Here is a 26,018-nt window from a genome sequence, read left to right on the forward strand (position 1 = left end):
CACTAGGAAACATGTGAAATTGGATTTTTAAATACTAATCATATTCTATAGGGATACTGTAGAAATAGAAAGATTCCCCCATGATAAAAAGTGCATTTGAAAATGCTTTATCTGTGTCTTTCAAAGAAGGGAGAGCATCATCTGTGTGTCAGTTTTGACAGATGTATAAAAAAAATCCAGTCAAATCATTAGACCTGCTGCAGCTGTTGCTACATTTAAATAGGCTACTGTACTCAGTGTGTAAACTTTCCTTAATTCAAAGAAAATAAATAATGTCGTTTCACCTGTGACAGACTTTATGGATAAGGGCGTCTGCTAAGAAATTATAAATAAAAGAAGCAGGATCCCTGCATGTTGTGATGACCGCTCACTTCCGAGCAATATCCAGTGACGTCCATTAACCACAGACAAATCTGATAACCAAGATGCCATCTCTTTAGTACGCTCTCTGTAGGAACTTGCTGCGTGACTGATGTATCAAGCCTATAATTAAATTGCAGGAAGCAGGGTTAGCAACAGCTATATTTACTTGGCTCTGTAGCGGCACAAAACTTCAATTTCATTTCCTTCCACAAAAAGAGGAAATCCATTCTAACCAACTCTAGAAATAGGTAGTAACAACTAGTTCTGGTTACCAGTCTATTGGTGTTATTGAAGACCACACTGGTCTCTGTGCAGTTACAAATGGTCTCTAATGTACAACCTTTTGCACTCGGCACCCTGCTGCAGGGCCTGGTCCAGTGAAAAGCAAATGATCCCGAGCAGAGTTCAGTTACAGACTAAATTCATAAAGTCTGCTTTTAAAAGAGGATCATGGAGATTAACTGGGCCCTATGCAAAAATGTATTGTTTCAGAATCAGCTGAGGCACTCCGTGTTTCCTCTAGTCAAAGCCGTATCCACCATCGAGGATGGGGCATGACCAGAGACGAGGGAGATTTTGGTCGGGTTCTTGGTTTTGGCAAGAACCCATAGAGTGACTATAAACAGAGAGAAGCTGCCTGAAGGTTCATCTGTAGCTCAGACAGTAAGTATTAGATATGCCATTGGTAATGCCGAACACAGACCTAAACACATGAGATTCACAGTTTGTTCTGTTGGAAATGCCCAAATTGAATCAGTTGACATTTGAAAGTTTATAGTATTGGTGTAAATCTAAATTGGACATTGGGTAAATGATATTGGAAAAACCTTTTTTGTGAGCCACAGGCTGTATTGAAATGCATAATACAACTAATACTTGAAAACCACAGAAATAAGTTAAGTGTTGACAACTCTAATCGGTATTTCGTCCTGCAGTATCCAAGGTGATACCAGTCCCATCTGAAGAGTTCTGATGCTGCAGGTTGATAATGGAGGGGTCTGTAAGAGTACCCAGCAAAGCACAGAGCAGTCCACATCTCCACAATGCGTGCCCTGCATGAAACGGTTACTTTAGCATGTAAGAAATTAATCATTTACCCATTTATTGACTTGGCACGAGTTGCCAGGTACAGCAATAATTTATGCACTAGGGCAGGTTCCTTGCAATACTGCTGCCGTCTCCTCAGCATCACACTGCAGAATATAATTATTTCTCTCTTGGTATGGTGGTCCTTTTCATTATTAAGAAAACATTTTAAAAAGCTTTTGGAAGCTCTTTATTCTCGATTTCTGTGAAATGTATTCAGTGTAAATCATAATTCTGTTAAAATAAATTTTTCGCATGGATTTTTGCAAATATACATTTTTTTGTGTGCAGGAAATACTCTGAGCGGATTTTTCCGTTACAGCTGCTGTGCCTGGGTCATATGACGCCCAGTATAGTTTGCTGCTTGTTAACAATTTATCACACAGTCAGACAGACATTATGTGTCTCCAACCCGACAGATACCAGCTGCATTTTCTGTTTTTGATTTAATTTGTTTCCTTGACTCTCAGCTGCATTCATTAGCAGTCTCCACTCCAGCTCTCATGGAACTTCACTGAAGTAATTGGGCTGAAGTAAGGAATTCCCAGCAACTGGTTTGATTTGTAGAACCAAATGGTGAATTAACATGCCTGCCACCCCTTGATAGATATTCTGGTAATAGTCATCCTTCTTCCACTTAGTAATAACACCAAATGGATATATTATCATCCTAATTATTAAAAGGACTCTGTTTCACTGTTGGATATGTTGTCAAGCGTTTTCTGTGACACGTACTGATCCTGAGGAAAGCCCGAGTATTAGGATCCAGTAATGAAAACCTGAAGCGTTCAGCGGCAGCACACTGCAGGGTGCCATTCCAGCCCCTCCCTCTTCGCATGTCTGGCAATCTGTTATGCCTGGAAGACGCTCAGTGGCTGCACCATCTGCAGGCGTTGAATCAGTCCTTCACTGATCTGCAAACGACAGAGCCAGGTATTCCACTGGTGTTTCCCATAAGCTGTTGCATTAAACCCTTGCTATTAGACAGCAGGTACAAAAATCGTTTCCAGACGCTTCTACTTCTCAATATATAAGTCTGAAGTAAAGTGAAAAATAAACCGTGAACAGATGATAAGCAGCACCCAGTGCTCTTTAACTAAAAGCACAAATACTCCTATGATTTGAAGGAACCTGGTCTCTAGACTACACTAAAACATTTCCCTTGCCTTTTACTTTGTATTACTCTGTATGTAATGTAACTGAGGTGTTATGGTGACTCAATGTTCGCTGATCATTGTTTTTTTGTTTAATTTTTTTTTTTCCATTTATACATCTAATTATTAACATTACAAAGTCAGTGATTTACATGACCTGAATGAACTCACTCTGTTTGCAATATCTGCTAACAACCCTTCCCATTTTGGCTCAGCCATAGCTAAGAGGCAGGGATGCTCGTGTAATTCCACATAGTGACCATTTGACCAGCCCTTTTATCATTAGGGACCAGATAAACAAATCATGATGATGTTCTACTAAGGAATCTTCCCCGAAACCTGTATAAAATGAAAACATAGGCACTATACTGTTTGCAAGATTGGATCTCAATCCATTAAGTGCATGACCAGGAGATATTCTTTAATTTTGTTTTATTGATTTATGTTGTTGTTTTTCCGGAGTTCGATGCTAATCCTACAGAAACACTGCTGGAGGAGCTAGCACCGAACCCTTTGTTTACAAGCGCAATCCAAGTCTGTCCTTCAATATTTTATGATGATGATGGTAAGCCTGTCTTACAATTGTGTGTTATATCCCAGAAATTAATCTTGTTTTAACAGGCAAACAAATTGGATGCAAATCAATTGAAAACCCTTTTTGTTTGGAACCTATTAAACAAGCTTGATCCTGACGCAGGGCTGGTATGAGTTAAGAATGTGTGTCTTCTGAATTGCAGTTTATTTAAAGTACTGTCAATGATGGCCTGAAATCCTCTTTTATCCTTCATAAACCTACTATTCAGTATATCCTACCCCATTCAGGATATAGCTCTTTAGCTTTGGGATTGCTTTTGCTTTATACTGGTCACTTACTAGAGTCCTTGATTCACAACAATACTGTTATGCTATCAATCTAATGGCTCTCTATTACTAAGCAAACACTTGTTCATTGGGGTGGGGTTCCTAGTTTGTCCTTCCATCAATTTTAATTGGTGCATATAATTGTAATTCAACCAAAGCGTCTTTTACTAGTTAATAATGTACTGAAACCAGGGTATAGCAAGTCTAAATATTTTTTCCCCGTAACAGTTCAGACATGACACCATTATCAATGTATTATGATTTTATTTCATTTTATTTAATATAGCATTTTAGTTTGCAACTTTGTATGCAGGGAGATTTTATTGGTCATGAATAGCTCATTTGTGTCTGTACATTTGGTGTGTTTGTGTGTATTATCTTTCCTGTATCATTGTGCTGTTGGGTTCGGAGTGTATTTGTCTTGCAAATTAATGCATGACAGGTTTGTCTTACGAAAAGTAGGTTACAGACTGTCACTCTTAGTTTTTGGCTACACATTGTGAAAAGGTTTTTATTTTTATTTTTTTGCATTAAGTTAGACTTGTGATGCACTTTGGTGTGTGTATGTGTCTGAGTAAAAAACCAAACAAAAAAAAAAACATGTATTAAGCTACAGAAAGGTTTAAACTTGTTATTGTATTTAACTCTCATATTAGTCACCCATCTGAGCTGTCAAATTACAATAAAAGCTACTAATTTGCACAGTAAACATGCAGTGAAAAATAAAATGTCTTGGAAATGATATACCAACATATTTCTGCTTATTAAAGATTATTGTGTGCCTGAATACTTATGAATGCTGTTGTAGCATCAATTTGCATTCAGTCCTAGGTTTTAACTTTTTGGTGGAAAGTTTACATAAGGATTGGATGAGTTTTTTTATTTTTGTAATAGTTTGAATTTAAGCACTGATAGTATAGTCAAACACTGTATTAGACAGATTGGCCCTTCATTGATGTGCTGCCGTTTGTCTCAACATTGGAAAGTGGTGCAGTACGTTTCAGAGATGTCATCCACGTGACTATCTTCTGATGGGTGGAAAAGGGTTCCCCACTGAAGAAAGGCCGGCTTTGTTGTTGAAGGACTGGTGTTCCCTTGGTCTGCGTCGGATTGAATAAAGCAATCCCATCCAGCAGCAGTGCAGACAGGTTCCAGCTGTCTTGTCAGGGCTAATTCATTCCATTGAGTCAGCACAGCTATTCATATGCCAACGGAGATGGGTAAACAAGCTGCACTTTTTTGGCTGCCTCCTCTTGGCACCTGGAACAAATGCAGTGTTACATAACTGAAGCTGGATCTCTTATAGCAGCCCATTCCCAGTCCAGGGGTTCCAAAACAGGACCGAACACCCCCCTCTCCCCCTGGTAACCCTTTCAATGTGGGTTACAAAATTTGCCGTCCAGCTCCTGACACTATATAACCCAGGATGGCAGTATACAACAGCAGTGTGTCAGATGTGAATAAGCAACTTGCAGGTATACATAGTTAATGAGATGCCGTAATTGGTGCATTATGGATGGACCTGTTTGGTTTACTATTTATAGAGCAGCTGCAAAGTCCACCTGAAAGGTTTTATGCCTCACTCTAATGGAGCTGGTTGCTCCGGAGTGTTTTTTTCTTTTGTGGTGGCTTTACATTTAAATCCTTTCACATCTTCATGTATATTTTAAAAACCTAGAATAAAAAAATAATGAAGTTCTCGGGTCTGACTCAACAGTCTCTGACTCGGTTACTCTTGTCCTTCATTATTAAAACCAGCCTTTGTAGAGTAGTATCCCCATCGTCATCAATTTCACTTTGAACGTTGTACACCACATAAAGGTTATTTTAACATTGCATTGCAGAAGTTATGGATAGCTGGTTACCTGTGAAAGAGAACTTCTACAGTCCAGTTCACTTTTTTTTTATTATTTCCTTCCCCTCAGCCTTTAGTTATAATGTAATACATTAAACGTATATCTCATGTATCTCTATATTGCTGTCTTGTACAGTATTTTGTTTTTCTGCATTACATTTTGAATTTAATTTGAATTTTTGAACTTCTTAATTGTTGAATAGACATCGCCTCACACAAACCCATCACACACTTTAACTAAAGCTGAGGATTCTGGGGAGTACTGTCCCTGATCTAAATTAAGGCTTTCTAGTTCCGGTCTTCAGGCTGCCCTAGATAACCAGCAGAATCCTTTCCAGGACGTGTCATGTGATGTTAATGAGCACTTCTGCCACAATGGCCATGCAGTGAGTTGTTCATAGCAAGGCTGCATTGACTGTCAACAGCTGGTATTTGAAGTGGCACTAAAGGAGCAGTGCAAATTTGCTCTGTTCTCCAAGAAAGCGTTTTCCACATCATATTTAAATAGAACATAAATATGACTCAACATCCAACACAAGAAAAGTAGTTAACCTTTAAAAAAAACTATTAAACCTGTAGCTGAGAATTTACTTGTGTAAATTCTAAATTTGTAAAATGTACTATGCCTTGAACTACACTGTATTATTGCACTTTGTAGTCACCCTGGACAAGGGTGTCTGCTAATAATAATAATAATAATAATAATAATAATTCCAAGGTTGTAGACCAAATTAACAGTTCTCCTTACTTTAACTTACCTTTTGTTTTTTTGATTATTTCACTGTTAGACATAGCTTTTTACTATTGCTTTTTCACTGAATGCTTTGCACTGTTTAATAAGGAACGCCTCGGACTGCAAACGGTTTACTTCATATCAGACAATTAGGTTTTGATTCCTTTTTCCTCTTCCTTAATTTAAGTGGACCTGCTTTACTGATTTGAGGAAGTGCTGCTTCTGAGAAGATCATCAGAACGACCTTACTGAGGCAAATGGAGAACTGACAAGAAATTCCAATTTTTTGGCACAATGGAGTGTGTGTGTGTGTGTGTGTGTGTGTGTGTGTTGTCCTTCTACAATGTTTCATCAGAGTACTCGTAATAAAAATGCTTACTTTTGGATAATTTTAACAGGAAGCTATAGTCACAAGATTTAATGGATTAGTCTCCAATATGAAAAGGGAACCACATGTCCAGATATATATAGTTTGATTTACATTTCCTGTTAAATTGCCACAGAGAGTGATCAGTTGCCACATAGTGTGTATGTGAAATGAATATAGTAGTATTATGATTCATATTATTTTAGTGATTGTATATTTTAAGCTATATTTTAAGGCATTTTATGATTCCTTGCTACAATGCAATTATTTGCTTCTCATATCTTAAGATGTAGTGATTCTGCATCACAACCCTTACTTCTGTAAGGATTTGTAATTGTGTAGCTTCAGATGCAGATGTTTGTTTGTTTGTTTCTTTGATGACCTCAGAAATGCGTTTTCTCTAAATACTCAAGGCTATCTGTGTGTTCTATCAAGTGATCTCTCATCAGGATTCTACACATGGCTGCATTCCACATGGGTTGAGTAATGGTGTTTGCTTTCTGCCAGCCTCGAGGTTTTGGTAAAAGGGGCCTTCTTCTAAGCAACACAGTGAATGTTAATACGGTTTTCTTTGCAGAGGTGCAAAAAGCATGGTTAATAATTAGCATTCTGCATAGGGCACACTGTAATCAGGTAGTCTGCAGATTGATTTCCTGCATCGAGCAAGGCTGCTGGATCTGTACAGCTTGTGCCTCTCGGCCTGAGTTTACAGAACAGTCTGTTCACTAGGCAATAATGCAAGCCTTTATTGCAAAAAGGTTCGCACATGCTTTATTGTATTTTGCAGAAAAGCTGACGAGAGCTAGAGCTAAATGTTTGCTTTGCTTCTTTTATCAAGTTGATCTTTAATAGCATTGTTCCTTTCTGACCTTAGATTGGTTGAAAACAGATGATGGGATCTACTCTCATTTCAGTGCTCATTTTATTTGTATTCGTTCAAGCACAGACACATGCTTTCAACAAAAAGTGTAATCAGAAGTGTATCTGCTAAATGAAGCTTTTTCTTCTGAAGATTTATTTCATTACAAACCATCCAAATCCAATACTCTGTGCATCAACAGACACATTGCCGATGGAATATTGAACACCTTGCTTTTCACTACCTGCTATTAGAGACCCAAAAGAAACATCATTAAGCTACCGTATGATGTCATGCTATTCTTAAGGAAGATAAAAATGTCTTGTCCTCACTCTTAAGGGTTTAGCTTAAGGTCAGGTCCTGAAAGAGTAATGAGAATGTCACTGGGAAAGTGTCACTTAACACTCGGGCGAAACACATTGAAGGTAGTGCATTAACCTTTGAACCAATACATATTTGTATTATCTGTTGCACAACATCTGCATGAACAAGTAACTTAATGTAGCCATCCGTGTTTTTGGCACAAACAAGCAAACTGTGGTCCGATTCCACTAAAATGCAGCTTATTTATCTTGACTTCAGAGTGTGAAATAGTTTTCACACAAGGCCCGAATGAACAATTTGTTTATTCGCACTGAACATCTGCTGGGAGCTGCCATTGCCAAAAATAAGTAAACAAATGAAAATGGAGAACTTGATAACATGATGCTCACCGTCTCATAATTCTGTAAACTTGTCATCTCTGTACTAGTTGAAAAGCACGCTTATCTATTGTTCCTTCCTGACCTTGAATGGGGTGGAAATGGATGGGATCTATCTAAACACAAATGTGTTTGAAGTGTTTTCCTCATTCTGCACCGTTGAGAGAGATTTAAATGTCTAAATGAACAATAAGGGCTGCTACGGGTCTGTGACATATCCAACAAAGCCAGGTGACTATTACACGATTGTACAGTATCACAGAAGTTTAACCTCTAGTAGATGCCAACCACTGCAGGATTTAGACTGAGTTCTAAGATCCCTGCTGCTGTAGAGTGAGGCTTAGTCGAGGTGTTGGTTTTACAAGTGCTAATTAATTTTAATAAAATTGTCATTCTGCTGTTCTTAAGGATACAAAGTGATCTGAGCGGAATGATTAAAAGCGGTTTGTGTGCAACTGCGACTCTCCAGAATAAGAAGTGTGGGGCTATAGAAAAATTTGCTGGTACAGTTGCGAGAGATTAGCGCAATACCAAGTGTCAGTTATCGGTGGCCTGTTTCCTCAGCTCCTGTGTATGAATGCAATTGCATTAGATGGCTTTCCATGAAAACACCATGTTGGTGTAGGGATGTAAAATAACTTCCTCTCAGGGCCAGTCCAGGAAAACACAACCTTCTTTCACCCATGTCTTCAGCAGGACAGGAACTCTGGCTTCCTTTGGTGAAATTCCTGACAAGCCAGTGGATTTATCCCAGTGTGCCATCACTGCAAACTGCAGGCATTTGCTAGGGCTGGAATGTCTTGGCATGAGTCGATTTCCCCACTGAGATCCAAGCAGTAAAGGCGTGAGGTATGTGTGGGTAGCTGGTCAGTCGGTTAGACGAGGCATCCTGTGGTTCCATAATAAGTAAGACCACAAGCAGTGTAGTGTGTGGTTTTGCCGGACGTGTCAGTATGTTCACAGGTTCCTCCCTGGAGATGGAGCTGGCCAAGGCAGCCACACATTGAGTGAAATTCTTTTCATTGATTTGAGATACTGTGTACGTGTTTCTAATAACTTGAGGAAGCAACGTGTATTTCTACATTCTAATGCAGCCCAAGGTCTTGTAGTGCTAAGCAGAGTGTCACAACAGTAACGTATTATTAGAATCACATTATGGCACATCTGCTCCTCTCTGGAGTCAGTGTTGCCAGCCTTTTGCCATTGTACTCTCCCTCGGCAGGCCTTGTTATACGATTTTGATTTGCAGATCCTCTCCTCTCCTCTACTCCAGCGTTCAGGTGGTGAGATCGCCATGTGGAACATGATGGAGAACAAAAAAGTGGCGTAAGGGCCATGAGCGCGGGGATTTGAACACTTCTAAATAACGTGGTGTTGTGTATCTGTAATGATGTCACTGTAAGCAACTCCATCTAAAAATAAGCTTGCCAGGAAGGTAAAGGTTGTATCTGCCATATTGGCTCCCCAAGGTATACCTGTTAGTGTTGTTAAACTGTGTGAGATGGGATGCAGTAACCGTGTATATTTGAGATCTATACATTTCATTCAGTTTGTCTAAAATGCTTTTTGTAAAATGTTTTCGGTAAATAAGTATTTACTGGATAACCATTCCGATCCCAAGGTCAACAATACCATAAGGAAAATCTGTTTAAATGTCAGTCGATACGAATCAAGCACAATCATGTGACAGTTCTGTGTTTATGTTGATGTTCTGTGAAACGTGTTTTTCCACAAGTCTGTGCCAGTAGCCGCTCACGGTCTTCGTCTTTCGCTTACTGTCACAGTAATATTAGACTTAGATTCCTAATTATATTGCATATTGTGCTGAAGACATGAAATCAGCCTATTCATTCCTGAAATCATGAGCCCAAAATGAATATTCACACCAAGTGTTTTCTGTAACCGTAAAGGCTGTGGAGAATCCTAATTAAGTTCTCCAGGCCGATTTAAGTCTGAAGAGAGCAGCCTTTAATCAGACATCTCAAATCCAAGGCACTTTAATAATCAAATTCAGGATTGGGAGCAACAGAGTCACTGCCAAAAGAACTGAATGAAATTAATTTATGGCTTGCAATAAAAATTGCGTAATGCAAGAAAAAGGGTTCTTCAAGGAGAGGGTTTATTTTTTCTGCTCTGCTGTCTTGACCTTACGAGAACCTGGAAATGAGAGCAACTGGATACATTAACGCTACTAATAAGATTACACAACACACAACAGGAATAAAACCAATATAAAGCACAACATATTCTGATTATTTCTAAAACATTTTGTAGAGTAAAGGAGGAGAAAACCCAGTAGTAGTTATTATTAATTCATTCTTAACTACAGTGTGGGTGGTCATCTTGTCAAATTACCCAGAGTTGTTAGGTTTTGTGCTTAAATGCCTTTTAAGCTTTTTTTCCTTCCCCCTTTGTTGCAAAAAAAAAAAAAAAAACATTATTTTTACCTCAGTTAAAAAATTACAGACCTATATACACAAATACATTTGGTACCTTACTACGCACAGTAAATAAGAATGAGCGAGTATACCGATTTAAAAATATCTACTTTAAATTTTGGTAGTATAAGTTTCATGCTTTTTTTTGAAGAATTACACATCATTCACCCTTACAAAAATGCTGGGATGCAGAAAATCTGTCTGCAGTTGTCTCTGTTCTCTGAGTGGATTCATCTGACTGTTAGAGTAGAAATGCATGTGACAGACCAGCTACAAACCGATTGAAAAAAGGGGCAGCTTAACTCCAAGCATGTGGTAGGACAGATTTTGTCACTGCTTGATTTGTATTTGTTTGTTTGTTGTGTTTTTGTATAAAAAAGAACAGGAGTCTAAATATCTGATATGGGTCTCAAATGCTGGCCTTCTGGCTTTTGTCAACCAAGCTCCCAATTGTCTGATCTACTGACTGAACTGGATAAATATCAGAAACTGTCATGAAGGACAGAGTTCGAAACTCCATTGAACTTTGAATCAGAAATGAACAGCGCTCTCAAATTTACAACTATCCGATCAAGGCACATCTTCTTGTGGTTTCTCTTTAACACACCGCTCCACTCTTTCTTTCTACAGGTTTCAAGTGCCCTGTGTGCTCCAAGTTTGTATCGTCGGACGAAATGGATTTGCACCTTGTTATGTGCTTGACGAAGCCAAGGGTAACGTACAACGGTAAGAATCCTCTTAATTTACTCACTACATTGTTCCAAGTCTGTTGAACTACTAAAAACAGTTTTGACTCTGCAGGAGAGTGTGGTTATGCATCCAACTGTTTTTATTTTTTTATCCATGGGATTTTGGAAGATGTTTTGGAGGACATTTTCACATTTCTTTTAATGCAACAATGTCCTAGTGCTTCCAGCATCCTGAGAGTTTTGCTAGGCTAGCTGTGGCTGCCAGTGTCCATCATGCCGTGTGAAGTGGGTTAGATATGGTGTGTGACAGACACCCCAATCTGAGCGCACTGTGAAACTGACACGCTCCATCAGTTATTCCTGCTGAAGAGTGACATGTTCATTGCAGTTGCCAAGTCTTGTGACACAAAGCATCGGGGAATCAACAATAAGGAACTAGTCCAATCAGACAGTGTTTCTCTCACACTCCTGATTTGTATTCTTATTTTTAAAGGGAGTTTGCTCATCTCCAATAATAATGACAGTTGACAGGAAAGCTAGCTTCTTTGAGAGATTATTTTGGGCTAATGAATTAATGCCTTCACGTTCTAGTCACTGCTGTCTAATGAAGTCTGTGATGCAGATTCAAGTCACTCACCTTTTAATACCAGTCTGTAATATCATTTGCATATAGACTTGAACAACACTGTATTAAATAATATTTGTACTAACTGATATTAGATTCCCCAGAAACATGATTTTGAAGCGGTGTGTATTTATAAATAGTATATTTGTTCCCAAGGATGAAAGTACGGGATATAACAGTGCAGTTTTTGCATCTAATTTAAAAGTGCCATTTTGTTTCCATTTGCCATTTGTCTGATTTAGAGTCCTAGCATCAACAGATGTTTTTTGTAGGGAACACTAGAGTCCATTTTAAGGCCTACCAATATTGTATAGTGGTTAGCAATGTGACTGTGTACAACCGAGTTGAGGACAGCCAGTGCTACTTGGACTTGGGAACTAAGTCAGTGGAACTGTGTGTAATAAATATGATAAGGACTGGCAGGAGAGGAAGCCCTGGAAATGACGACCTCCGCTTGGGGGAATAAAAGGGAGGACTTATAGCTGGAGTCAGGGGGGCTGACATATCAGGCCTGTTACCTGCACAAACAGAGGAGTGATCCATTTCCCTTCTTTCTCCTCAGCGCCAGGCGCTGGCCTCCAAATTGCCACTGGGGCTTTTGAAGCCGGAGAGAGAAGCCAGAGTGCAATATGAATGCATGACTCAGCTGGCTCTGAGGTTAATGTGTTGGTTCAGTTAGATTGTAAGCATGCAGCCATGCAACGGCGAGACTTTGGATTTTACATTTCAAACAGTGCCATTGTGTCAGTGGTCTAATTCCTTAATCTGCCTTGCTTAGGCAGCTCTTTGTCATGAATTAAAATTGTCAGTCTCTATAATGTTCTATCCTGATCGGGGCTTGTCTTTGTAGCCAGGGGAATGTGGTGTACAATCAAGAACATCTATTAAGGAATACATCTTTTACAGGAGTGAGGGAGAAGTGGGAGGGAGCTTTGTTTGTTTATTCTCTGCTCTGCTCAGCGTATGCATTGGCCTACTTTGAATACAGTCTTCTGGGATTGATATATTTTATTTATTTTCCTCAAAAGAAAGATTGTAAAAAATACAGCAAGTGCCATTTGTGATAGAAAACAGTGCTTTAAACAAGCTGTTGAAAATGAGGGAAGCAGACGAAGTACAGGTTTCTGCCTCGGGTTTTCTATTTAAAATGACTTGCAGTTCACTGTCAGATTTCCTCCAACACAATTCAAGGGTTTCACTTCCATCTTAAACCCTTGGGCCTCTCTGTCATGCTCTTTAAGTCAGTTGACCTTTCTGTTCCTATAATGGGCAATCGGATCATCTGTGAAACCATGCCGTTTGTATAAACACGCATTTATACGATATACAAAAGGATCTGCAACAAAGCCACAGGAGCGCTGTATTTGAGCCGCATAAGTGAGAGATTCCCTAATAACTTTCTACACATTTTTTAATACTGTAATACATTTTGGATGGACCATTCTGGTTTACAGGTGGTTTTCATTCTTTTTTTCTGTTAGCAAATAAAAACCATCAGATTTTTAAAAGGTGTCATAGGAATCGTTAAACTTGTTAGCCAGATGTATTTTATTAACCTAGTTTATCAATAAAGAAGCTGCATAATTTCCCCCTCGTTTAATCTGGGGTAATATGCACACACACAAAATCTAAATTAAATAAATAATATATATACACACTTCATTAAATCTACCCAAAAAAAAACCTGAATAAGTAAATGTAATTGTCTATATCACTCACACGTGATAATACAACCTTCCCTCTAAGAAGAAAAGCGGCACGTTTTATTTGGCCTATGGATATTTTATCACAGTTTTTACTTGATTCCCCTTCACAGTATCTGAGTCGGACTCTGCAGCAGTAATTACACTGCAATAAAACTAGCATGACTGCATGTGGTGGGAACTATGCACATGGTTTTGGATAGGCATTATTAATACAGTATTAATCCTTGTCAGCATTATATTTAAAGGTTTGCAATCAGAAGCGTTTGTTTTATTAAACACCTGGCAAATGTTGGTAAAGCTTTATTTTTTATGTTTATTTATTTTTTATCTAGTACACATTTTATAGAAATTGAGTAATATCTCATCAAAGACGAGCAAAAGCAATAAAAAAACAATTTTTGATTCCTCAGAAGCATCACCTTAGAGATGTTAACAACATGTCAATTAACAAGTAAATTGACATTTTGATGACAGATGATACTAAGCCGACAGAATGTCCCCCTTATATCTGATTAACCTTGATACTTTATGATGGATTGAGTGATTACTGTAAAATTGTGGTTTTACAGCAATGTAGACTAACATGGTGAAGTAAGGAAAGAAGTGCAGGACCCTGTGCTGGCTCTGCTTTCTTCTCGGCTCTTAAAGCCTCTCGCATAGCTGTAAGAGGTAGGGAATGAAGAGGTCAGCTTGTGCAGATCAGGCGAGCAACGTCTGAGCTTGGATTAAAACATGAGGGCTTCTGGAAATAAGCTCATTCTGTCATGCTTAAATATTGTTTCAGTCAGACTGCCTTACCTGAAGGCTGCACAACACAGCGACGTCTAAGTGCTCTTGGAGCCAATCCAGACTTCAGCGATCTAATTTGATGTGGAAGGGGGGGGGGGGCTGCAGCACCATATGCCATATTCCAGCAAAGTGAAACCTGTCCGATCTGTTTCGCATATGGAATATGGAATGTCTTGTTATTCACGAAGTAGAGTCTGAAATATTTTGTTTTTGATAATTTATTAATTCATTCACTCACTCATGCATTATACAAGTTAAGTATACTCAAGCACCATTGTGTGCGAAATAAAGGCAAGAAAAGGTTCTGGCCTCAGCTGTACATCTCCTGTAGGGAGGGGGATTCATCCTATGTGCTTCTCTTCTCTACAGAGAATTCCCATCACCACCACACCCCCTCGTTAGTAAAGTTTGTTTTTCCATTGACAGTATGTCCACCTACGCGTGAAGATCCTCTGTTCAGGGATTTATGTGTAATGAGACGGACCGATTTGAAAAGGGAAGGTTATGTGGAGATACCTGATATTTTAATGTCGCTTAACAATTGCTCTTCAGGGGATTATTTTTTACTTTCACATGATCTATGATTGTCCAGCTTTGTTACAAGAGTGTCGCACAGTATGGCTATAGAAATCTTGGAGGTAGATGGTAAAAAGTTTTGTTCATATGCTTGCCCTTGGTTTATGGCAGACTGGAGCTTTCCTCCATCATTGAAGATGACACTGAGCACAGCGTTTTGCCAAATGACTCCGACTGTACGTCAGCGTACCGTGCAGAGCTCTTGATCTGTGTCCATGTGCTTTATCTCTGGCAGACTGGCCAATTAATACATTTTTACCTCCACCCAGCCCTGTGCCGTGGAGTCACAAAGTCCGTCTGCTTTCATCTCCACATTAGTCATCCCATTAGCAGAGGGGCTCTCACCGTCTCATGGACTCGTGTGGGACAGGGTGTCTGCCAGGGTCTTACCTCATAGCAAGGCTAGAAGCAATGCATATCTGTTCCAGACTATTTGTAAACTTAATTGTATTCACTTAATGACCCCCCCCACGCCCTAATCTATCTGTACATCTGTATACTGATAACTTTCTGGAGGCCAGTCTTTGACTACTGTAAACCGATCAATCAGTCTGATGATGTAGCCGGCACGGTTACCAGGTATTGCCAACAAATGAAGTTTGTTCCCCATGGGAGCTACATTAATTACACTGGAAAACAATCCAATTTGTCATTGAAATCCAGTGAGCTGTGGCAGCAAGATTTCACCTGGTATAATATCTGACTCTGTTCTTTCTAAGGGTTTCAAAGATGCAAACTGTCCACACTATACCAATGCTCGCGAACTTTCATCAGTTGTTTTTTGCATACTGGAAACTACCTAACATTCTGAGTCCAGGGCACATGTGCAATCTGTAGTTATGAGGTTTCATCTTCGACTGTCCAGTTGCAACCAGTTGTCATCTTCCCTTCCACGGTTAGTAGAAGTAGATTTACACAGTGATGAAGAGCCGTAAGTAGTGTGTGTTCACCTTAATTAAAATGTTGTGAAACTCCATTATATAAACGCCATTTATAAGAATCTGTTCTGCCGATTTGACAAGTTTAATTCCAAACAGAGGTGGAAGAAACTTAATTTGAACTCCACTTTTATTTATTAATAAAATTGACTTCCCTTATTCTGCATTTAACATAATAAATCTCTGTCCCCTGTCATCCAAGACACATTGCAGGGCTTAGGCAGACATTTTTAGTTGAGCTTCGGGACAACAATATCACGATGAATAAAGAAATGATAAATGGTTTCTATTACTCCAGCAAATAGAAGTGTTTTTGTTGATACTACTCTGTACTCCTAGCGTTTATCATGTTAAGTATCAATACAGTTTTTCATTCAAAGACAACAACGATAATACAGAGTAAAATATTCTATACTTATTGTGCTGTTTTATGTTTAAGTCTCAGCTGACTTTCTAAATTCATATCATTCTGGCACGATGTGTATGAAAGGCTGCTTTTAAATCTTTATATGAGCCTGCACTATTTGTCTTCAATATGTCCTTTGCATGCCTAAACACAGTGGGCTTATACTCTGCCTGTCAGTGTGGGGTTATTTAGCACACAGGGAATCCTAGTCTTATAATGGGTTTTATTGACAGACATGCATGCACCTGGTGAGCTTAGATCTAACCTTTTCGATCCGTGGCACTTTAATATAGGCAGAGGATGGGGGAGAGAGAGAGAGACGCACTGCAGTTCTTGTAGTTTTTTTTTTATTTATTGTTGCATATTTGCTGTTTCTCATTTAACCATTCCGTTGTTTATCTGAGAAATCATATTTTGCAGTTCTACCTGAAATGAAAGATATAAAAAGCATTTGTGTGTAAATCACTCGGTGGCTATTTCTTCATGGCGTCTGTTTTAAAATTCTCATTATAGTCTCTGTAGAGTAAACTAGTCTATTCTGAATGCTGGGGACAGATTTGAACCCAAAGCTTCCTTTAAGTTAGGCACAAAGCAACAAAAACATGGCTTTTAAATACAATGTAACTAATTAATCTGAATTGCAACAAGGTTGTTTCCATCCTTTCATATGCCATTGTGTTTTCCTCTTCACAATTTCGCTTGGACAGTCAACAGTTTAATAGGTTTCAGAATTTTGTGTCCCATGTGCCGCAGAAAGGAGAAATGTGTTTGTGTTACAGGAGAAGAAACAAAAACAAAAGAAAAGTAAACTGCAGTAGGTAAAGCATCATCGTTTGAGCAACAGTGCGACACAGATGGGAAGGAAAAGATTATGTGCTTATTTAGAGGTGCTTCAGAATAACACGCTCCACTCCCGTGCAGCCTAGGGCAACCTGTGTTGTTAAGTCAGCTGTGTATCTGAAGTCTACCATCTGTACAGTCTGATACGAGTTGTCACACCGCTTAGCAGGGTTACACTCGGCTGCATTTGCTTACATTTTTGTGTTTATTGTTGATTTCCTGGATGTTGTCAGGTGTTGGGTAGGACAGGAGCCAGCGGGTGTTCCTGCAGGTCCCTGGGGATGTTGGTCCCTTCCTTTGCTAAAAAGGTGCTGCTTTTACTGCAGATGCATTTTTGTTTTTGTAGATCAATTAATTTGGAAGGGATAGACACTTGGATGGATGGATAAATATACTTGGGTATACACTGCTTAATGCTTCATCACAAGCCGTTTACATGGCTAGTTTGACTTCGTTTATAATGTTGAAAAACAAAACTGTTTTCTATGACACCTGTGAAGATAATTCAGATCCCTTTCACCCGAGTTCTTGATGAATCTCAAAGAACAAGCATGCTATTGAAACTAAGGAGGTTTCGGATTGATTGGTTCATTTGCATAGCTCATTCAAGGCTGTGTGTTGGGGGTTGGCGCCATGCATGTTGTTCCTGCTTTGTTGTAAAAATCTATGCTCTCACGAATGTACTTGTGTGTACCATGAATGATTTGGTCCCCTTTGCACCAAACACCCCAGCTGAGGACTTCTTCTCGCACGGATACATTTGCAGGTAATTTAAAATGGTCAGTCTCCTCTCTTCTCTACTTGTGAAGTGTTTATGCCCGGCTGCCTCCAATAACACCAAGGAGTTGACATTGCCGGTGTCAAAGATCTACTGTTCAATTCCATCCCGGTTGCAGAATCTAATGACCTCTCCCATGGCTGTGTGTATCAGGCTGAATTGCAGTACTGTAATTTCCGGCACAGGCAGCAGTACTACGAGATTGAGTTACAAAAAGGACAGGGAGCAGTGAAGCTTGGTAAAGCGGTGTCGATTTAAAAAAATAAAAATAAATAAAAATCTGCTCACGGAGGCTTTCCTTCATCCAGGAAATCTAATGCTGAAAAGCATGCTGGATCATTTTCAAGAGGATATCTTCCTTTCCCCTGAGTTCAAGTGTAGCAGCATACAGTGAGGGGAAAAAAGTATTTGATCCCCTGCTGATTTTGTACATTTGCCTAATGACAAAGAAATGATCAGTCTATAATTTTAATGGTAGGTGTATTTTAACAGTGAGAGACAGAATAACAAAAAAATCCAGAAAAAAACGCATTTCAAAAAAGTTATAAATTGATTTGCATGTTAATGAGTGAAATAAGTATTTGACCCCTTCGACTTTTTCCTTGGTGGCAAAACCCTTGTTCGCAATCACAGAGGTCAGACGTTTCTAGTAGTTGGGCACCAGGTTTGCACACATCTCAGGAGGGATTTTGTCCCACTCCTCTTTGCAGATCCTCTCCAAGTCATTAAGGTTTCGAGGCTGACGTTTGGCAACTCGAACCTTCAGCTCCCTCCACAGATTTTCTATGGGATTAAGGTCTGGAGACTGGCTAGGCCACTCCAGGACCTTAATGTGCTTCTTCTTGAGCCACTCCTTTGTTGCCTTGGCTGTGTGTTTTGGGTCATTGTCATGCTGGAATACCCATCCACGACCCATTTTCAATGCCCTGGCTGAGGGAAGGAGGTTCTCACCCAAGATTTGACGGTACATGGCCCCGTGTATCCTCCCGTGTAGTTCTGGGCTGATTCCTCACCGTTCTCATGATCATTGAAACTCCACGAGGTGAGATCTTACATGGAGCCCCAGACCGAGGGAGACTGACAGTTATTTTGTGTTTCTTCCATTTGCGAATAATCGCACCAACTGTTGTCACCTTCTCACCAAGCTGCTTGGCGATGGTCTTGTAGCCCATTCCAGTCTTGTGTAGGTCTACAATCTTGTCCCTGACATCCTTGGACAGCTCTTTGGTCTTGGCCATGGTGGAGAGTTTGGAATCTGATTGATTGATTGCTTCTGTGGACAGGTGTCTTTTATACAGGTAACGAGCTGAGATTAGGAGCACTCCCTTTAAGAGAGTGCTCCTAATCTCAGCTCGTTACCTGTATAAAAGACACCTGGGAGCCAGAAATCTTGCTGATTGATAGGGGATCAAATACTTATTTCCCTCATTAACATGCACATCAATTTATAACTACTGTTCCAGTCAGATTCCCAAAGCTAACAGCGAGACGTGCTGGCGAACTTGCGCGGCCTACACTGGAACAGAGAAGCGGTTGTGCTGCTGGTCTTTGTGCATGCTGTCTTTTGTTAGAGCATGCCACCCTGTTCTACACTCACCTAAAGGATTATTAGGAACACCATACTAATACTGTGTTTGACCCCCTTTCGCCTTCAGAACTGCCTTAATTCTTTGTGGCATTGATTCAACAAGGTGCTGAAAGCATTCTTTAGAAATGTTGGCCCATATTGATAGGATAGCATCTTGCAGTTGATGGAGATTTGTGGGATGCACATCCAGGGCACGAAGCTCCCGTTCCACCACATCCCAAAGATGCTCTATTGGGTTGAGATCTGGTGACTGTGGGGGCCAGTTTAGTACAGTGAACTCATTGTCATGTTCAAGAAACCAATTCGAAATGATTCGACCTTTGTGACATGGTGCATTATCCTGCTTGAAGTAGCCATCAGAGGATGGGTACATGGTGGTCATAAAGGGATGGACATGGTCAGAAACAATGCTCAGGTAGGCCGTGGCATTTAAACGATGCCCAATTGGCACTAAGGGGCCTAAAGTGTGCCAAGAAAACATCCCCCACACCATTACACCACCACCACCAGCCTGCACAGTGGTAACAAGGCATGATGGATCCATGTTCTCATTCTGTTTACGCCAAATTCTGACTCTACCATCTGAATGTGTCAACAGAAATCGAGACTCATCAGACCAGGCAACATTTTTCCAGTCTTCAACTGTCCAATTTTGGTGAGCTTGTGCAAATTGTAGCCTCTTTTTCCTATTTGTAGTGGAGATGAGTGGTGCCCGGTGGGGTCTTCTGCTGTTGTAGCCCATCCGCCTCAAGGTTGTACGTGTTGTGGCTTCACAAATGCTTTGCTGCATACCTCGGTTGTAACGAGTGGTTATTTCAGTCAAAGTTGCTCTTCTATCAGCTTGAATCAGTCGGCCCATTCTCCTCTGACCTCTAGCATCAACAAGGCATTTTCGCCCACAGGACTGCCGCATACTGGATGTTTTTCCCTTTTCACACCATTCTTTGTAAACCCTAGAAATGGTTGTGCGTGCAAATCCCAGTAACTGAGCAGATTGTGAAATACTCAGACCGGCCCGTCTGGCACCAACAACCATGCCACGCTCAAAATTGCTTAAATCACCTTTCTTTCCCATTCAGACATTCAGTTTGGAGTTCAGGAGATTGTCTTGACCAGGACCACACCCCTAAATGCATTGAAGCAACTGCCATGTGATTGGTTGGTTAGATAATTGCATTAATGAGAAATTGAACAGGTGTTCCTAATAATCCTTTAGGTGAGTGTATATTGGCCTAATATAAACCAACAGCTCTGGAGGTAATGGGATCCTATTCGATGTACTAATAAGCAGGATACTGGCTGAAATTAGATTATAGATGTATATGAATCCCACTTAAGTGAAATTCTGTAAACTACAGCTGCAAGTGGTGACAGTATCAACTTAAGGGCCTTTGTCACTTACAGTAGATGTATTTATCTGTATGTAACTCTATGTAATATATCCATTATATGTGTAATTTTTTATGTAATTCAGGTAATGTTTGCAAACAACCCCATTAGAGTTGCTAGGAGTCTTTCTATTGAATTTCCAATTATCTTTTTATTGTTTTTCTTTTATTTTCCACTGCAGTTTTTCTGTTGCAGCTCCAGTCTTCTCCCTCTGTACAACCAGGCTCTGTGAATTTGCCGTGCTGGATAGTTACGAAACCATTCATCTGTTCAGAAAATTGGTCAATTCTCCGCCAAAATCAAGTCACATACAAGTCAGATACTTAAATCCAACTGTGGCGCTGCGATAATAAAGCTCCTCTTTGAAACCGGCTCACTTTAAATTTTGCTCCTATTTTTTTTTTAGCCAAGCTGACTTGGCCATTGTGGGGGAGTGGTGGCAGTGATTTGCACAGTCCTCTCTGTGTGAGGGAGGATGAGGGACTGACCCCTGCCAGTGCCAATTCCCACTTGCGCACTCCTGCTGTTTCCATGGTACCTGGATCCAGCCACACAGCTGGTGGTAGTTTTCCATGGTTGGAGCCCCTGACTGATTGATGAAGTCAATTTTGCACAAACTGCCCCAGGGATATTTGTTTATCATACCTTGGATTTCTAGGCTTGCTATTTATTAAAGTACAGAATTAATGTGTGTGTTTGTGTGTGCTGCCAGCCGTATACTCTGAAATACCATCCTGCATCACTGGCTCTCCCCTGTGCCCAGGTGGGATAGGTGGCTGATTGTATTGAAACTGAGTACCCCTCACCTCAACACCACGGCCAGTCAGTGCTCACGCTTTGGTAGTGCTCCCTGCTGAGTTTCATTCTGCAGGCTTGGGTGACCATGTTAAGTGCAGTGTGTTTTGAAGAAATGTTGTCACCCCTGGTTTAGTAAACCAAACTGACCTATTACGAGCCATGAAACTTATATTTTATTGCTTAAAAATGTGTTCTGCAATCAGGAGGCACATGCCATTATTGGTGAAATTTGTTTGTTCACGGTGCTATCTTTGACACATTATCTCCAGTGGTCAGTGAGAGACTGCAAGCGTTGCTGTGGCATCTTCCTAGACATACCGAGACTTGGGCCGCATTAATGAGGAGGCTGCACGGCCTCCTTTTTCCTTCAAATCCGAGAAGGTGCTGAAGCATGGCGAGCTGGACGGCAGGTGGACCGTTTTAGGGAAGCCCTGCACATGGTGTGAACCCATTGATGGATATTTGTATTGACTGGATTAGGAAAAGGGTCCGATTGGCCAGTTTTAGCTGCTGAATTGCACATGGTGTGAACCCATTGATGGATATTTGTATTGACTGGATTAGGAAAAGGGTCCGATTGGCCAGTTTTAGCTGCTGAATTTCCTGCAGAGTGCCAGCTGCCACAATGAAGCATGTCAATTAACCTGGCCCAGCTCTTCGCAGTCCTCTGAGCTCCTGTCAGAAGTTAATGAATGGTTCACCTAAGCCGAAGTAGAGTTTTTCAATTTCTCTTTTAAAGACAAAACTGAATGAGGAAAATAATCTGAGGCAAGCCAGTAATACGGCCTTTGTCTATCACTCAGGGGCTATGGAAAAGTTAGCACACATGGCAGGTTAAGCAAAAGCTGACCTGTTCCCCTATACGTCAGGTACCAAAAGATGTCAGTTTAGTTGTAGAATTAGCGGGATGCACTTACTGGCACCCAAAAGCATAGTTTCATTCTCCTTATACTGACTGAGCAGATAGAAAAAGAGAAACACATGGCAGAATAAGGGACATCAGCTGGATAAATAGGCCCGTCTGTGAAAACCATTTACAGGCTGTAATGAAAGCAAAGTTGTTTTTTTCTCTGTTCAAGTTAACACCTACGGAACATAATTACTTCTGATGTCTGCAATCTTAGCAAATAGTATCTGTAGGAAGCATAGCCTGCTTTTATTAAACTCCTCTGGGACAGCTTTGTATTCAGTTGTATTTTTGTGCCAGTACAGCATGCTAGGGATGAACTTGGCATCTTGACGAGTGCTTTTTATGCAAGCTCTTGGGGTGAACAGATCTCCAAGAAACCTCACCGCACAGCCAATACAAATCAGTATCATCGTTATTAAATGCCTTGTTTCTGCAGGAAATTTTCATGAGGAGTTTTAAATCCTGTCAGTTGACTTGCCTAGGCTGCAGACCAGGCTGCACAAGCGCTGAGCTGGGCACCGCTTGCTTGGCTTGGTGACTTGCTAGTGGGGTGCATTAATCTTCATTTGTACAGTTTATTAACAACAGACATGTTGATGTAATGGATAGTGTGTATAAAATCGGCCTGTTGCAGTGACATCATCACCTCTAGACTTTGTAGGTGGGTGTGACATCAGATGCTACCTTGACGTGTTGCCAACCTTGTGGTTCAGCTGTTAAACAGTCTTAAAATGTACATACATATAAAAATAAATGTAATAAGTCTAGTATAATCTGTGTAGTGTAAAGGGCATTTTAGGTTTGTCCTGTTCTTGGGCAGTGAAACGATGTTCTACACCAGAATCATTAAATATTACCAGATGGTTTTGTTAATTTTGAAATATAATTTCTTCAAATTGCTGATCTAACAATTAATAAGCATATATTAATTTAAATGTGGCCTCACTTCACCTGACCGGACCTTGAATTCCCTTCATTATCATTATAGTGAGTGCTGCTCCCCACTGGTTGTGCCTGGCCACATCAGTGTATGTTAGTGAGAAAGAGACCGGAAAGTAAGAAGTGGCTTGCTGTCTGTTTTGAGAGTCCGGTATCAGAATTGAACTGGATATTTGTGTGACCTTTGCTGAAGCTCTACAGTAGAATAGATATAAACGTTATTTGCACATTTGAATAGAAACCCTTTTTACATACTGTGCAACACTAAAAAAACAGCCAACCATAATCGCATATTGGCTTTTGGAGTTTAAATTTTGTTTAGATTTTTTCTTTTTTTTTTTTAATTTCAGGACATCATCTTTTTATTCTGATGTGATCCACTGGCTTGCCCTCCCGCACAAGGACAGACTGCCTTTCTCTCCCTCTGTCAGGGTGCCAGATCACTGTAGCTCTGCTGAGGAAGGTGGAGGGTTTGTCTTAGTGTCAGTGCTGTTCTTACGCAGAAGATTGTTCAGCATCCAACTGCACATTATTTCTACTTGGCGTAATTATATTATAAAACTGTCATAAATAAACAAGTAATCAATCAATAATTAAAGGTGTTTATTAATTAAACTCGTATTGGAATGAGGCTTTATGATTTACGATTCGTACCTACAATATACCAATTAGAAACCAGAATAGGGATGATTTCACTACCAGACCGTGATCCATTATGCTACATAGTTTTTTCTATTTGTGAAGAAAGCATGCAAGAGCTTCACACAGGGTAAGAGGACTGATGTAGGTTTAGAAGGAGAGTTTGAGAGACAGTGCCAGCTTGTATTGAACTCACAGCAGCACATTCCTGTTTCAAGCGAGAGCCTTCCTCCCACCCACATCATGGCTCTTCACAAACTACTTGGCATAACAACCATCTTGGCTCTTGGCTCAAGCCCTGCTCTCGTCTCCTTCCTGAAGCGAGGCATCTTTTATGTGGATCCGGGAGGTGTAAGGGCTAGTATACTTCTAGTTACTATAACTCCAGACTCCTACAATACTATCGGTGTATTTCTTCTGAGATCGTTTGTAATCGAAGCCCTCGCCACAGCCACCATCTCTGTATCGGCGCTGGACTTTCACTCTGCTCCAGTCCACGAGTATGTGAGCGTCTCTCGCCTGAGGAAGGACACGCAGGGCGATGTCATAAATCGTAGCTGTAATTGCTTGTCGTGTGGCTGCCGGAGATGCAGACCTGGGCCAGAAATTCCTGGACGTTCAATGTCAAAGAGCCCCATCGTTTCCTCTGGGAGGCTGCTGATGCTCCCAGTTGGACGTGCTGCTATTCTGGAGTATAGCACACCTAAATAAATGACTGCACACGTGAAGGCTTTTAAATTGCATTGATCAGCAATCTTGCTTCGCTGAAGAGCTTCAAAATAGGGATGACTTTGTGAACTAGCAATTATCAGCAATTCTGCCAGATACAGGACATCTCATGATCACAGTTTTCATTTCATATATGGTCTGATCGCTCTACAAATAAGATTTTCTGTAGAACCACCCGATATGAGATTGTGTAGTCTCTTGTTCCATCTCTGAGGCTGTGTGGAGCTTTATCTTATTCATGCGTTCATAAATAATCTGGGGAGATTGAATGATTTACAGGATAAGGAGTTTATTTACTTTTCTTTAATGGAAACCCTCCTTCCTATGTGTTTTAGCAAGCATAGTCTATTGAGGCCAACTGAAATACATTTATGTGAGTAGTTCTACTGAGCACTGTTTGTTTATGTATTTATTAATTTCCTCCCATTGTGCCAGCAGCATTGCATAACCTCAAATAGTACATTTGTTCTTTACTGCAATGATGCGTGGCATTGCCATGGCTAACAATAAGGTTATCTGAAATAGCACACTCTAGGTTTCCATAATGTACTTTATTTAACACAGAAATTTGAGTTTGGGGATTTTTTTTGGTTTAGGAAAGTCATCACGATTTAAGATGACATTCTCCTGACTTTGAGCTTGTCTGGAGGCTCTCTTATGTCCCTTGATACTTTTCAAAATGTGTTTTAATGGTTCTAAATTGTTTTAGTATCCCAAACCTGCCTCAAGTAATTGCTGGTCTAGGCAAAAAAAAAAAGGGTAGTTAATAACAGGCCAGACTTGTGATTTCTCTTAAACTGAGCTGAATTAAGCTGAATTATGTCTATTCATGCACAAACCCATTCACACACAGCTTGCCGGCAACAAAATGCCACCAAATTGCCAGCATTTGTTTCAGTATAACTGACTGGGGTAGACTACAGGTGCATTTTAATAACCGTTTATTACAATATTCAGCATCTAGGATGAAGAATGTCTTTAGGCAGGTTAAGCTGTTATGTTCCCTCCTGTGCAAGATGTTCTGATGTTCCACAGGTGACATGTCTTTAAATAATTTGCATTCTGTTGATAACCTGAATAATGTATCTTTGACACCTATGCTGTAAGTAGTGGGGGGTTCTTTTGGGGCTTCCTAGCTGACAATATGACCAGTGGGAACCAATAATGAAAGAAAGCAAATGTGAAGCTAAGACTGCTCAGTACCACTCATCTGTGAAATGAGACACTAAGTATTCAAATAGTATTTGTTTTGTTTTGTTATT

General features: G+C 40.2%; 1 protein-coding gene across 1 annotated transcript in view; it reads left to right on the forward strand.

Annotated features, from left to right (window-relative positions):
- The window catches only part of LOC136714039 (E3 ubiquitin-protein ligase znrf2), a 61,520-nt gene that overhangs the window by 24,805 nt on the left and 10,697 nt on the right, over nt 1-26,018 (forward strand). The window contains exon 2 of the mRNA XM_066691337.1: nt 11,048-11,143. Within this exon, the coding sequence (XP_066547434.1) occupies nt 11,048-11,143 (96 nt within the window). The remainder of the gene's footprint in view (nt 1-11,047; nt 11,144-26,018) is intronic.

The sequence above is a fragment of the Amia ocellicauda genome, chromosome 18, assembly GCF_036373705.1.
Source record: "Amia ocellicauda isolate fAmiCal2 chromosome 18, fAmiCal2.hap1, whole genome shotgun sequence".
In the NCBI taxonomy this organism is placed as follows: domain Eukaryota; kingdom Metazoa; phylum Chordata; class Actinopteri; order Amiiformes; family Amiidae; genus Amia; species Amia ocellicauda.